The sequence below is a fragment of the Sinocyclocheilus grahami genome, unplaced genomic scaffold (genome assembly GCF_001515645.1).
Source record: "Sinocyclocheilus grahami isolate Dianchi unplaced genomic scaffold, SAMN03320097.WGS_v1.1 scaffold155.1, whole genome shotgun sequence".
Classification (NCBI taxonomy): Eukaryota; Metazoa; Chordata; class Actinopteri; order Cypriniformes; family Cyprinidae; genus Sinocyclocheilus; species Sinocyclocheilus grahami.
This window is the reverse complement of record NW_015505334.1, coordinates 820,529-834,019: the sequence shown is the minus strand read 5'-3', so window position 1 is coordinate 834,019 and position 13,491 is coordinate 820,529. Positions and strand designations below refer to the sequence as shown.

The 13,491-nt window shown below is 37.4% G+C and overlaps 1 protein-coding gene across 6 annotated transcripts in view; it reads left to right on the top strand.

Annotated features, from left to right (window-relative positions):
* Positions 1-1,263: 1,263 nt before the first annotated feature.
* LOC107592619 (clustered mitochondria protein homolog) overlaps positions 1,264-13,491 on the top strand; it is a 29,059-nt gene continuing 16,831 nt past the window's right edge. For 3 of the 6 annotated variants that reach the window (XR_001610004.1, XM_016282153.1, XM_016282151.1), the window contains exons 1-7: positions 1,264-1,638; positions 9,954-10,138; positions 10,222-10,393; positions 10,683-10,826; positions 10,915-11,042; positions 11,134-11,288; positions 12,546-12,671. Coding sequence is in view for 5 of the 6 variants with exons in the window: in XM_016282153.1 (XP_016137639.1) it covers positions 1,509-1,638; positions 9,954-10,138; positions 10,222-10,393; positions 10,683-10,826; positions 10,915-11,042; positions 11,134-11,288; positions 12,546-12,671 (1,040 nt within the window). In the remaining variant the exon portion in view is untranslated. Of the gene's footprint in view, positions 1,639-2,994; positions 3,065-9,953; positions 10,139-10,221; positions 10,394-10,682; positions 10,827-10,914; positions 11,043-11,133; positions 11,289-12,545; positions 12,672-13,491 lie in introns of those variants that run through there. The other 3 variants (XM_016282152.1, XM_016282155.1, XM_016282154.1) reach the window with 3 other exon arrangements.

Sequence of the window (13,491 nt, the reverse complement as noted above, 5' to 3'; positions counted from 1 at the left end):
TGTCGCAAATAAATCATCCACTGTTTACTCTATATTATATGATTAAATGGGTTTATTAAATCACTGTGTCAGTCCTTATTCATGGTTAGTCAACATGTCAACATCATTGACTTTAGAGAATAAATATTGTTGCTAATGTTAATGATTTCCTCAACCCTCCAAATGTGTCCTATACAATATTTCAGGGGTATAAAATCCTAATCACTGATATGTAAAGCCATACTCAAAAGGTACATTTAAAGCATGTTTTATTACCAAACAGCAGAGAACATACTGGAAATATGTTGATGACTCAATTTCTGTAATAAAAAAAGAAAAGTTGTAAATAAGACAACAATTATTGATGTTTTACAAGAAAATATTATTAGTCTTTGTACTTCAAAATGTTTAACTCAAATTGTTACTTGCTTTTTTCCCTCTGTATTCATTTGCGAAATTTACTAGAAATTTCAGAGTGATTTTTTTCCAAGTAAATCCTACACCTACAGTTTTTTTCTTTTTTAAGAAATACTGTTTTATTAACGTTTTTAAGACAATATATATCCAAAATGACAACAAACACCCTTATTAGTAAAACTCTTAAAAAATGTAATACGCAGATATTTGGGAGAAAATGTACAAATTAACAAAGATGGGTCTTTTCATTCATCTTCCAGTAAATGAAAGTCTCTTATCATTCTAGCAAATTTGCAGGCATGTTTAATATTCAATTGGAAATGATGGACAATAGTTACAAATAACATACAGAGATTTTGTCTTCATACACTTACATTTATAAAGAATTTACCTAGAATCATTACATTAAATTAATAAAATAAATCTGCTTTTTGTCATCCAACAACATTCCAAATACAATACGGGTTCAAAAAAATAAATAAAATACATAAAAATCAAATTACTGCTTCCACAAATGCAGTTTACTTGAAGGATATATAGACCTGCCTTTAAATATTTAGAAGTTTTTAAATATACAATTATTTGTAACATTTTGTCAAATGATTACTAAATCGTTTTAACCCGGATCTTTGAAAAGAATTGCTCGAAAGAACCGAATTTCGGAAGTGAGTCGGACCTCCCATTATTATTGAGGTATTATGCAGATCCTTTTATCTGTTGCAGATCCTTTTATGCACAGCCAGGAATTTTAAATCTGGTTCACGTAACATATTTTAATAAACTGTGTTAAATAAAGAACAAACTAAATGTTGAACCGAGTCAGTAAAACGCGCTTCTCCAAATGGAGCTATCGGGCTGCCGTAGCCGCGTGTTTGGTGGTGGGTGGGACAAATACAAAGGCAAGCAGGTCAAGAGGAGGAGAAACCACGTGTGACAGCCTGGCTGAGAATTGTCCTTTGCAAGTAAAGTTGTTTTTGTAATATCTTTGCATGTAACCAGGCAGCCATTCCGTCTGACGGAGAAGGCCATACAACAAACCCGCATCACAGCCCTCAGCAACGGACATCTGTTGCTTAACTCCGACACCAAAAAAGTCTTCTGGGAAACGAATCATGGTTAGCAAGACGGATGACATCCCAGCATCAGTTCCGAACTGCAACCCCGTACATCTTGCCCGGGAAGGCGAGATAGCAAACAGCAAAGACACCAGCAAGACAGCCTTGACGGATCCATGTGCCTGCGGTAAGAGAGCTTTACAGCCATTTAACATTGTAGCATGCAGAAGTCACTCGGCTCTTACTGACCCTGATGTATTTTAACAAAAGCCCATTGCAGTTCAGAGTAAATCAGTGTTGAGATCTGTTGTATGATTGACTGGATAGAGGTCAAAGTGAAGTAGGATTCAAAGGACATAAACAGGCAAAATGCTGCAGGGGTGTCTGCTTAACACCCATAAACACCATTATGTTTCTGAAAGGGAAGTAATGTTAGGTGTCTTCAGCGTGCTTACAGCCTTGTACAGGCCATTCATTTTTATGCCTCGCCTAATGTACTTTCTTGATCTGGATCTTATCGTGGTGCTTGGCTGTAGATAAACTCATTCACATGGTATTTCTCAGTAGATGAATTTCTAAAAGAAGGCAGGTTATAAAGCTTAAATTGAAATAAAAGTTCCATTCTGTGTCAGTGGTGTGATTGGGCTTCTCTTTCAGATTTTTTTCAGTCATTCATTATTACTGGATACATTATTTAAATGATCTTGTTGTGGTTGAACTATTTCTATCAAATGTTTTTGTGTGATTTTTAATACTAATTTAGGGTAATAGGATGGTAAACTATAGCAAAGGAGAATGTAAGCAGATGTCTGTTTACTCAGGTATTATTATTTTGCATGCATACACACACAGCAGTGACAAAAATCAAATTAAGAAGTGTTTATTGTAATTGAATGTGTCCCAGTTCAGCTTTTTCAGTCATTTAGGACTGTAGCCTAATTTGCAATTACATGAAACAATACTACAATCAATTTCAATATTTTGTTTGAATAAAAGAAAGGTTAATTGCAATACAGCACAAAAGACAACAGAATGATTTACAGTATGTCTGCTGTAGCAAATTAAACGATAAGTGCAGATCTGGGACAAATGATTCAACAACCACCTGCTGAAGCTCTTAAACTTGAACGCTAGAGATCAACCGGGACGTGTTATTTGTTATTTACAGGGTAACTTTCATTATTAACAGTGTAAAGAGTTGTCAGTAGCCGTGCTGTGTGTGAGATCCTGACGCACATGTTCTGTAACAGCGCGCATGAGCACCAATGAACTGAAGGTCACCTTCAGTGGGACGGAACTATTGAGCGCGAGAGGGAGAGCGCGCGTTTACTACGATCTGATCTTTAGGTGACTCTTGATTGAATAGTTTAAATGACCAAAAGAGCATATTATATTGAAGAGTTTACTTAATTTACTTTAAAAAAAAATATCGTATTAGTAATTAATAGCTTGTTTAAACGCGCGCCTGTCAATCGGCCCCCCTCTTGTTTTCATTCAGGAAAAGTGTTGCGCTCCTCGACCGGGAAGCGGAAGTAGCCACGCATGGAAAGTCATGGTGCATGTATGCTGAAAGAAGGTTATTGCTACCAGTTAAATATAGAGGGATCTGTTTGGTAAGTGCTGGGATTACACCGTTTGCCTACCACGTAGGAGTGATCCTGAAATTTGCGAATCATTTTCGAGCTACAAGCTGTCATTAGATCCGTTTTAGAGCACATAGCCGGGTGTTGTGCGCACTGTCAGTTGGAGAGCTGCTGCAGTTCGTGTCACATTTAAGGAGACCTTGGAAGAGACTGACTGGCATTATGGCACCAGACAGTTGTGGAATGGGTCACTCTCGGTCAGCCTTTGACTGTGTTTAATATGTTGGATTTGATGCTCGAGATGATGTCTGATTGTGCCTGATGTGATCTCTTTATTAGCTGTGAAAGTAAATGTCTTTGTGCGTTTGACATGATTTGTATGCAATTGTATTATGATTATATACGTAATAAATGTTTAATAAATCTATTTAGGAAGCTGGTTAGACCGTTTTTGTTTTGCACAGTAATTATACTGTAATTTTTATTGCCAATCTGCAAGCTTTGTTCAGCTTCATATTCCAATTTTTCATTATCAGCTGCTTTTGAGGATGCTCTCATTCAAAAACGTTTTGCACATATATGAATAGTACTCGACTATAGTAGTACTGTTGTTAAGTATAACAGGACTGTTATTTTACATATAATAAAATAATTGGGTTCGCATGAGGGCATCTATGTTGAGATCACATGATCAGCTACATTTGACTAGTTTTTATCTGTCCTACACTGAAAAGAAATTGGTGTAGAAACAATTTTCACACAGAAATTGCTAGTAAATGTACAAACAGTTGTTTACAAACAAAGAAACGGCAAGTAACATTAAATTAAACGTGACTTTTTTTTATAGTGGAAAAATTGAAGTAGTGTTTTCTTGTAAAATATACTACAGTAATCTTTATTATATTTACAACTCTTTATCATTTTTACAGTGTCTTTTTGCATGATTCTGTTTAATCATGGCTGACTGTAAAAAAATTGTGTACCTTTTTGCACAGCTTAAATGACAAGGATCACTTCCTGCAGCTTTTGTATTACTAGTGGCAAATGTTCAACACCATGCGCTGTTGTCCCAACACATCATGTCACTCATTTACATCTTGCTTGCGTCTCATGTAGGCCACCATGATCACAGTTGTGATAAAGTTTGGCAGGTGTCCCTTGTTGTGCATGACTAAAGGTTTAACGGCCACGTTTGCTTCGTTTTTCAGATTGTGTTGAAGCATTATTGTTTTCACAATGGGACTTTGCACTTGCCTTTTTATCATTGATAAAATTCACTTTATCGTAGGGAAAACGACAAGTTTGCCTTGTTAGGAGTGTAATAGTGTAATATCTCTGTCCTGAACACTCTGAATGATTTACCTGCATAGGGTTGCATATTAATCGTTAGGGTTTTATTTTTATTCTGAACTGTTCTGAACTTCTGCTGCAGTGCCGCATGTGTTAATGCAGTGGTTCTCAAACTTTTTTGGTCGCGCCCCCCTTTAAACCTATAAAAAAATCTGGCGACGCGACATGACAAACCCCCGACATTAAACTGATGTCTTGTTCTATTTATGACGTACTGACACAAAGTGAAAATGATTTGCAACGGTCGCTTTGTCGCTTCCAGTGTAGACTTTCGGCGTGACGCAACAACTGTAGTGTACGGTATAGACACAGCAAGTGAAGCCAAGAGCAAGATATGCCTCATCATATTTTCTGCATTTAGCTTTTAAATGACCAGCACTTGCCTGGGTCTGTGCGACTTCATCTATGGCTTTTCTCTTCCCTTTCACAAAAAGAGCCATCTCCCATTCTAAGTTACGTCCTTTGGCTGTTTATTGTCTTATTTCTTTTCTTTTTCTGCTGATGGGGGGCGCGCCCCACACTTTGAGAACCACAGTGTTAATGTATTAAATTCACACTGTGTTCACATACTATATAGATTACGATGGGATTAAAGGTGCAATAGGTGATTGTCTTCAGAAACATTTTTTATGCTGGTTGAAAGTCTCTTCACATCCCGATAGCAATCATTACGTTAAGTGGTCCAAATGTATTTATATATTCTGTGGAAGGCGTAGGACCAAGAAATGTTCGTCCTATCAAAACGCTCGGTCTGAGCGTTTTAATTCACTTTCCTACCTGCCTGTCAACGTATGTATCTGCATACCTCTGCGCACCAGGTTCGCAGCGCGTTCACGCACGCTGTGCAGACAGAGCGAGAATGGCAGACAAACATCAACAACCCGATCTTCCTTCCTGGTATTGTAGTACTACTATTAAAGTTTTCTCACCAGTGAATGACACATGATGTAGCCCAGTGGTTCCCAATTCCAGTCCTCGCGCCCCCTGCTCTGCATATTTTGCATGTCTCGCTTAGTTAACGCACCCGATTCAGGTAACCAGCTTGTTAGAAGTGAGCTACGTGCATGAACTGTGTTCCGATCGATATGATCCCTACACAGTGTTCATTGCTCCCTACTCCCTGAGCAGGGGAAATCCATTTAAGTTTACTTCACTTCGGAACATGGGCTGGAATTAGGAACCGCTGATGTAGCCTATTGTAGTAATGTTGTCTCTGGTATTCTGGTCTGTGAGCGTATATGCGTGGCTTTGGAAGGCGATTGCAGGGAGGGTGGGATGTTCACTTTCAGTGCTATCAGGCTAAAGTTAGCATTTTCCAAGATCTCCTACTGCACCTTTATTGGATAAAGGTTGGTGTAAAGTCTTAGAACATGCTCTGCTTTAGTGTCATAGGGAGATTAGCATATCAGTATAGTCTAATGTAAACTGGTTACATCTGATCCTCCAGCCTTCAGATTCACTAAATGTGGTGTATAGCTGGACTTCACCCAGCTGAGGGAGGACTGAAGGACATGGGGATTGACTTTTGGGTTGTGCAATGCCGAGGCAGAAACATCATACACACTTTGATCTATTTAAAAGCCAGCCATTGTTGTGATGCAATTCAATGGAATGGCTGGTTTGAAATTAGTGCTCGACCAATGTGTTTTTTTTGACAGCTGATACCGATATCTTGGAAAGCAGGGTGGCCGATATAAAGCCGATATAATTGTATTTATTTTAATTAATATTCAAGAAATTTGAAATCATTTGAAAATGGATTAAAGAATAAATGTGTAAAATAAACATACTTATGCTTTAGATGACAAAGTATTTTTCACAAATAAATATTTAATAAAAATATAATTAAAAAGGAAGTAGCCTAAATACTGTAACCAACAGGGCACTGTGGGAATCGTGCGGGAATTGTGTGCATTGGGAATCATATTTGTTCAAATAAAGGTAACACTCATTTTACATACAGCACAAATACAAACACATACAAAATTACATGAATATGACAGTGGGCAAATGCATAAAGCGCAGCATAATTTGAAATCACGAGTTTACGATCGCGCGTCTTCAGTGAAGCTGAACTCTCCTCCTGTCAGCTTTCAATTCACACGGACCGGCCGTAATGCAGAGAACACGCGATCATGCAGGATACAAATGTACACTTCACAAGATCTCACAGCTGAATTCGACTAAGTCTGCAAGGTTTGTGAAATTAAATGTTCATTATTCATTCAAAGATTTGTTTAAATGATATAAATGCGTATTTGCTGAATGCTGACGGCAAACGAGAAAGTATTACAATGTTTGCCTTTCTATTACTAATAATATAATACTTTATATACATTTTAATTCCTTTGTTTCTATTGTTCTATCTGATTATTAGACAGACTTCTATCCATATTAGACAGAACTGTTTACGACGATGGCGAACAAGAGGGAGAATCCCTCCCGCCGTCAAAATAAAAGTTCCGCCTCAAACGCATCGGCCATAAACAGGAAAACTTGTCGGCCAATGCCGTTTTTTTGAAAAATGCCAAATATCGGCTGACCACTATTTGAAATTGTTGAGAAGTGGTTATCAAACAAGGGGGCCTCAGTATACTTGCATAGGGAACTTAAGATGACTTGAAATGATTTTAAAAGAAGTAAAAATTACACACACACACATATATGAGGTAGCTTTATTTTAAAAGTGTGATTCTTCTTCTTTCTGCACCTGGAAAAGTCATGTAAATTAATGAAATGGTAAAACATCATATATTTTTTTTGTAGTTATGCCAAGCTCTAAAATATTTCATTAGGTGGAAATTGTGAATAAAAACATCTTTAAAAATCCTTATTTTTAATCCTTACCCTGTCAATTATGCATAACTGGAAAAGTGGAGTCTGGGGCCTTAAATATTATTGTGGACAGTGGGAGGCTTGGAGTCAAAAAGGTTGAGATCCACTGTTTTAGGGCTGTGCAAATCCAGTTTTCAGTGATGTTTATTCATTTTTGTTGTTCTGATCAGGATTATAATAGTTAAAGGGGTGGTTCACTGTTTTTTTTCTAGGCTTGATTGTGTTTATGGGGTGCAGTCTAACATGTGTTAATGCTTCGTTTTTAAAAAAACGCATTATTTTTCACATAATTTGCCTTTATTCCACACCACTCTCTCCCTTCTCTGAGAAACGTGCTGATCATTTCCTGCTTTTATGAAGCCCTGCCCTCAGAAATAGGCAGTGGGCTCTGATTGGTTAGCTTGCCCAGTGTGTTGTGATTGGCTAAACCACCTATAGTGCTCGTCTAAACGTCCCGCCCCTCACCTCACCGGCATGTGCTCCGGTTGTATTGTAAACAAAGGCGTCGTTAATATCGCTTATCAGTTTGAGCCCGATTGAGAAGCAGAGGGAAATCGCAATCAACCACCCTTTAACTAAAACATAACCAAGACATTTTTCTTTTAATTTAACTTAACTTTCATTTGTTTAATGTACTAAAAAAATGACACAACAAAATTTTTAAATCTAAATTAAAAACAAAATATTAAAAATTAAATATATATCATTCAAAATATTAATAAGAACTATAATAGAATCTGTATAATACTGAAGTAACACTGAATCAAAAATAAGATTAAATAAAATGACTAGTAAATAACCTCAAATTGTGATGCTTTTTACATTAATCTGTGACAATATATCAGATACGTTTTTTTTTTGTGGTCAAAATGCGTGTATACTTGAGTACACCATTTACAGAATTCCCCTGCAGTAAGTAACAGCTCCTATAGTTAACCAATAGGCTTCCACCACCTGACCTAATGCTTGTGATTAGATTTGGATTGGATTTGGGGGAGATCTGTGTAAACATTAAATTTAGAGCAAGATAAAATAACCATATGGTGCCGTTAGGTCTGAAGAAACACAGTCAGTTTCACTTTAAACGTATGATGGCTGCTGTAACTTACTGAAGGGAAGCTCAACCTCCACATTCCTTTTACACAGTGAAAAGAGGTTACTCATTACATGTCATTTACTCTTAGGCATAAGTGTATAATACTTAAATCGTGTTTTTAAGTGATTGTAAATGGGGATTGGGGTTTTTTGAAGCCTCTGTTGTGAAATCTGTTTGATCTGCCTCCCCTGTGGTCCTCGGTGTCTGAAGTGTGAGACCAGCTGCTTGTTGCTATAGCCGTGACCATTGAGGAGAGCCAAGGACATGCTGCAGTTTTCTAAAGCAAACAGTGTATTTTAGCTGAGAGTTACGGCCGAGACAGCTGTGGCATCTGAAAACATGCCTGCCTTGGCAAGAATTTCAAGTCTGTGTCTTTTTATTCAATTCAATGTGTAGCAAAACATGCAGCCTCAGCAGATCTGTGCAAGTGAATCAATCAGTAAGGCAGACGGGACCTCCTCAGACAATTGAGTCAGATGATATTGCACCAGCACTGGTCCGGCAGCATTCATTCGGCGAGCTTGTCGGGAATGATTGCCCCCCAAGACCCAGGACTTAAACTGTTGCTGTGGAGATCTCCATGGCAGCTTGGCTTTGCGCTGTGGGAGCTGTATTGTGTACAGTGTGTGAAGTGTCACAGGCCCTCAGTAGCTGACCGCTGTGCTAGTTGGCTGACCTAGTTGTAAAAATCCACTAGCCTTTAAGCAACTCCTTCAGGCTAAGCAGTACTTGCTAAACGACAAGCTAAGTGATTAGTGAGGTCTGTATTGTGAGTAGAGGGCTGTTACAAATTATTATTATTATTATTATGATCAACTAATACAACTTTTATTTAGGGCTGCACAATAAATCGCATGCGATATTTAACGGGCGCATCTTGTCAGAAAGCCGGTTCTGTAATCAGCGGTAAATCTCCATCACCTGCGGGCTTTCACATTGAGCAGCATTAACTACACAGAGCCGTTGTTCACTGACGAGCTGTGCAAAAAATCGTGCGATTATGAACGTGGTTTTGCGCAGCTCGTCAGTGAACAACGGCTCTGTGTAGTTAATGCTGCTCAATGTGAAAGCACGCACGTGATGGAGATTTACCGCTGATTATAGTATTATTATTACTAAAATTTGCTTTTATTTTTATATTTTCATTTTTTATTTTAATTTAATTTTGTTTTAGTTATTTTATGTTTTTGGTAGTTTTTAATATTTCTGTTTAGCTTTAATTTATTTTTGTTTCAGTTTTAGTAATTCAGTCACTTATTTCAGTTGCCAATTTTTGTCTTTAGTTTTTTTTACGTTTTTCATTTAATATTTATATTTTGTTTCAGCTTTAAATTACTGAACATTTTAAATGTAGGTTTAGTTAACTCTAACAACACTGTTTTGGAATGTTTAATTTTGACTGTACAAACCAATGAATCAGTGCTTTGGGTTAAACAAAATTACTAGGAAGCCATTGGCTTCCTAAAATTAAACATTTCAGAACCAGGAATCTTTTTTAAAAGTCAGACATAAATGACTCTTGAGCTCAGTAACTGCTGTGGGTAATTAACTGACCAAGTGAGTCTGATTCAAATCACTAATCACAGTGTACTTTCAAATTAATGTCAAATTTAAAAAATAAAATTGTTCTACCCACAGGGCACCGTGGTGACAGCGCAGTGATGAATGGAATAGCCGGTCATGATCAGGCTGAGGAGGCCGACTCCAAGCAGGACGGCAGTGCCGACGCAGAGGATGCTAACGAACAGGAAGTGATTGTAATTCAAGACACTGGCTTCACTGTGAAGATCCAAGCACCAGGAACGGAACCCTTTGACCTTCAGGTGAGTCTTTATCTTACGCTGACTTCTCATTACACAGAGACGTTTGTAACAAAATATTGTAAAAATCTGTGGTTCCTACTCAGGTGTCACCACAAGAGATGGTGCAAGAGATCCACCAAGTTCTGATGGACCGCGAGGACACCTGCCACCGCACCTGCTTCTCCTTGCAGCTCGACGGCAATGTACTCGACAACTTTGCCGAGCTCAAGTCCATTGAAGGCCTGCAGGAAGGCTCCCTTCTTAAAGTGGTCGAAGGTACAATTCAACACCTTCCATCTCAAGTAGGGATGTCAACCAATAATCGATGATCGATTAATTGTCGATAAGAGCTCTATATCTCGCAATTCTGAGAAAAAACTCACAGTTGTGAGATATAAACTTACAATTTATATCTTTGAGTAGCATTTGCACATCCTGTCATGCCGATGAATATATGCCACTGCAATAGGCGCATTTTACAGTTTTGAGGTCAACAAATAATCGATTAATTGATTGTCTCATTTGAAGGTAGTGAGTATTTAATGTTTTTGTTTTCTTCCTGTAGAACCCTACACAGTACGTGAAGCTCGCATTCACGTCCGTCACATCAGAGACCTGCTGAAGAGCCTAGATCCATCAGACGCTTATAATGGAGTGGACTGCAACTCCCTCTCGTTCCTCAGTGTCTTCACAGATGGAGACCTTGGAGGTCTGTGACAGCAAGATTGAGAGTCTTAAGTTGTTTCTAGAAGGTTGACGGCTAGTATTCATTGACCTGTTTGTTCTTACCTACGCAGATACTGGGAAACGCAAAAAGAAGGGCAATGAACTTGAGCAGATTGATTGCACACCGCCTGAACACATTCTGCCAGGCAGCAAAGAGCATCCTTTAGTTCCCCTTCAGCCACAGAACAAAGACTGGAAGGTGAGAGCAGATTACAGATTTTGACTCTTTAATGATGTCTTGCTTTTGTTTTGAGATGTTTGTTTACTTTCATCTTGTCCTCTGTCTGCAGCCAATGCAGTGCCTGAAGGTCTTGACCATGAGTGGCTGGAACCCACCACCTGGCAACAGGAAGATGCACGGAGACCTCATGTATCTGTACATCGTGACTGTTGAGGACAGACACGTCAGCATCACTGCCTCCACCCGTGGATTCTACCTCAATCAGTAAGTGATTGCACTGCTCTCTAGAGTACTTGATTCTGATTTCTCAGGCTGGCTTTCTGTGGTCAGTTATAGAGCGCACCATTTCTGGTGCCATTCATTTGGTCCACAAGGGAATTGATTTTTAATGAAAAATTCTAAAGCTTTAAAGAGCTAGGTTGTTAATGGATGGTTTATGCTTTTGTTGAAGCCATTAGTCTGCGTTGTTTCAATGCAGTATTATAATAATCATGTTTAACAGTGGAATTCCTCATGGAAAAACTACATTAGCTGTAGCTTTTGTTTTTTTGCAATAAATTTAAAGTAACATCCTTTAAATCAGTAGATTTATATTTATGCATCAGCATCACTGCCTCCACCCGTGGATTCTACCTCAATCAGTAAGTGATTGCACTGCTCTCTAGAGTACTTGATTCTGATTTCTCAGGCTGGCTTTCTGTGGTCAGTTATAGAGCGCACCATTTCTGGTGCCATTCATTTGGTCCACAAGGGAATTGATTTTTAATGAAAAATTCTAAAGCTTTAAAGAGCTAGGTTGTTAATGGATGGTTTATGCTTTTGTTGAAGCCATTAGTCTGCGTTGTTTCAATGCAGTATTATAATAATCATGTTTAACAGTGGAATTCCTCATGGAAAACTACATTAGCTGTAGCTTTTGTTTTTTTGCAATAAATTTAAAGTAACATCCTTTAAATCAGTAGATTTATATTTATGCATAATTTTTTGATCATCAATTAATCGTAGTAACATCAAGTACCCTGTCTACCCTTTGTCTAATTTTCAAATACTTTCCTGGTTCAAATCAATGTTTCTAATGTTGATTCACCTTGTAACTGTTTGGTTTGGTTCATTGTTTATAACTCTTGAACTTTTTTAATCCTTTTGGGAAAAATGATTGTGAAAAATAGTTTGAAACCATGATCGCTGAAAAAGTGGACGAGCGCTATTGCAGTCTATAATGCTCTCTAGAATACTTCATTCTGACTGGTTAGTGTGGCATTCCATTGTCAGCTATTTTTGCATAATAACAGGTAAACTGATAGCCTAAACAGCATTAAAAAAAAAAAAGTAATTGTTTGTTCTATTTTCCCCTATTTTTGCACTTAGATGACCTTTGCTGTTAAGTCTAATGCCACTTAGTTAAACAGTAATAATTTAACAACACTCTTAAATGTAATGTTTAGCAAATCTCAAAATAGTACTGAAATGTAATACCAGTCTTTTCTACAATTGGTCATAACATGAAAATAATTATTGCAGGTCCACTACTTATACCTTCAACCCCAAGCCAGCCAACCCCAGCTTCCTCAGCCACTCTCTAGTGGAACTACTGAGCCAGATAAGTGCTGCCTTCAAGAAGAACTTCACCGCTCTGCAAAAGAAGAGGTAATACACTATTATTGGTAATACATATTTAGTTCATCTCCCTCTAAAATTGAGAGGTGATTAGACTGATAAAGAACTCCTTTTGAAGCAACCGGCTCTAGCCTGCTTAAGGAATCGTGGCACATTTTATCTCCGCTAGGCCTCATTTGCACTTAGTGTTAACATTCTACTCAGGAGTGAGATAAAAGGATATCTAGGAGCCGCACTTTACTTTATAAATTACTAGCATTATTTATCGGCTTTAAGATATCGGCCAAATTTTCTTATCAGGCCGATACCGATAACAGAAAAAATGAGCATTTATCGGCCGATACCGATATGGTGGCCGATATATCGTGCATCCCTATAAATTACTTTTTTGTAAGTTGGCCTTTAAGGAAATCTGCTGTAATTATAAAACAAAGCTGCTGGCTTTCAATTTTTTTTTATTAACAGAAACTGGGAGTAGTTATGATTTAAATGTATTTTGTAATTCCAGAACTGTATGTTCTTCAAAAAAATAAAAAATTATTTGGGGAATTTATTTCAGTTTACTTGATGTGTTTTTTTAGCATTTCAATTTAGAAGTTAGATTATTTTTTTTAAAAAAAAAAAAAAAAAAAAAAAAAGTTCAGTTTACATCTTAATTGTATGTTTTTAGCTTGTTAGATTATTTTTAAATATTAATTATAATTTATAAATTTAAATACTTAAATATTTAAATAAATACTCCCTAGTTGAGAATAACTGGACTACATTTTTGTGTGACAGTTTTAGAGACTTTTACTGGTCTTCATTCTGTTATCGTATTATCTTTTTTTTTTTTTTTTTTTTTTTTTTG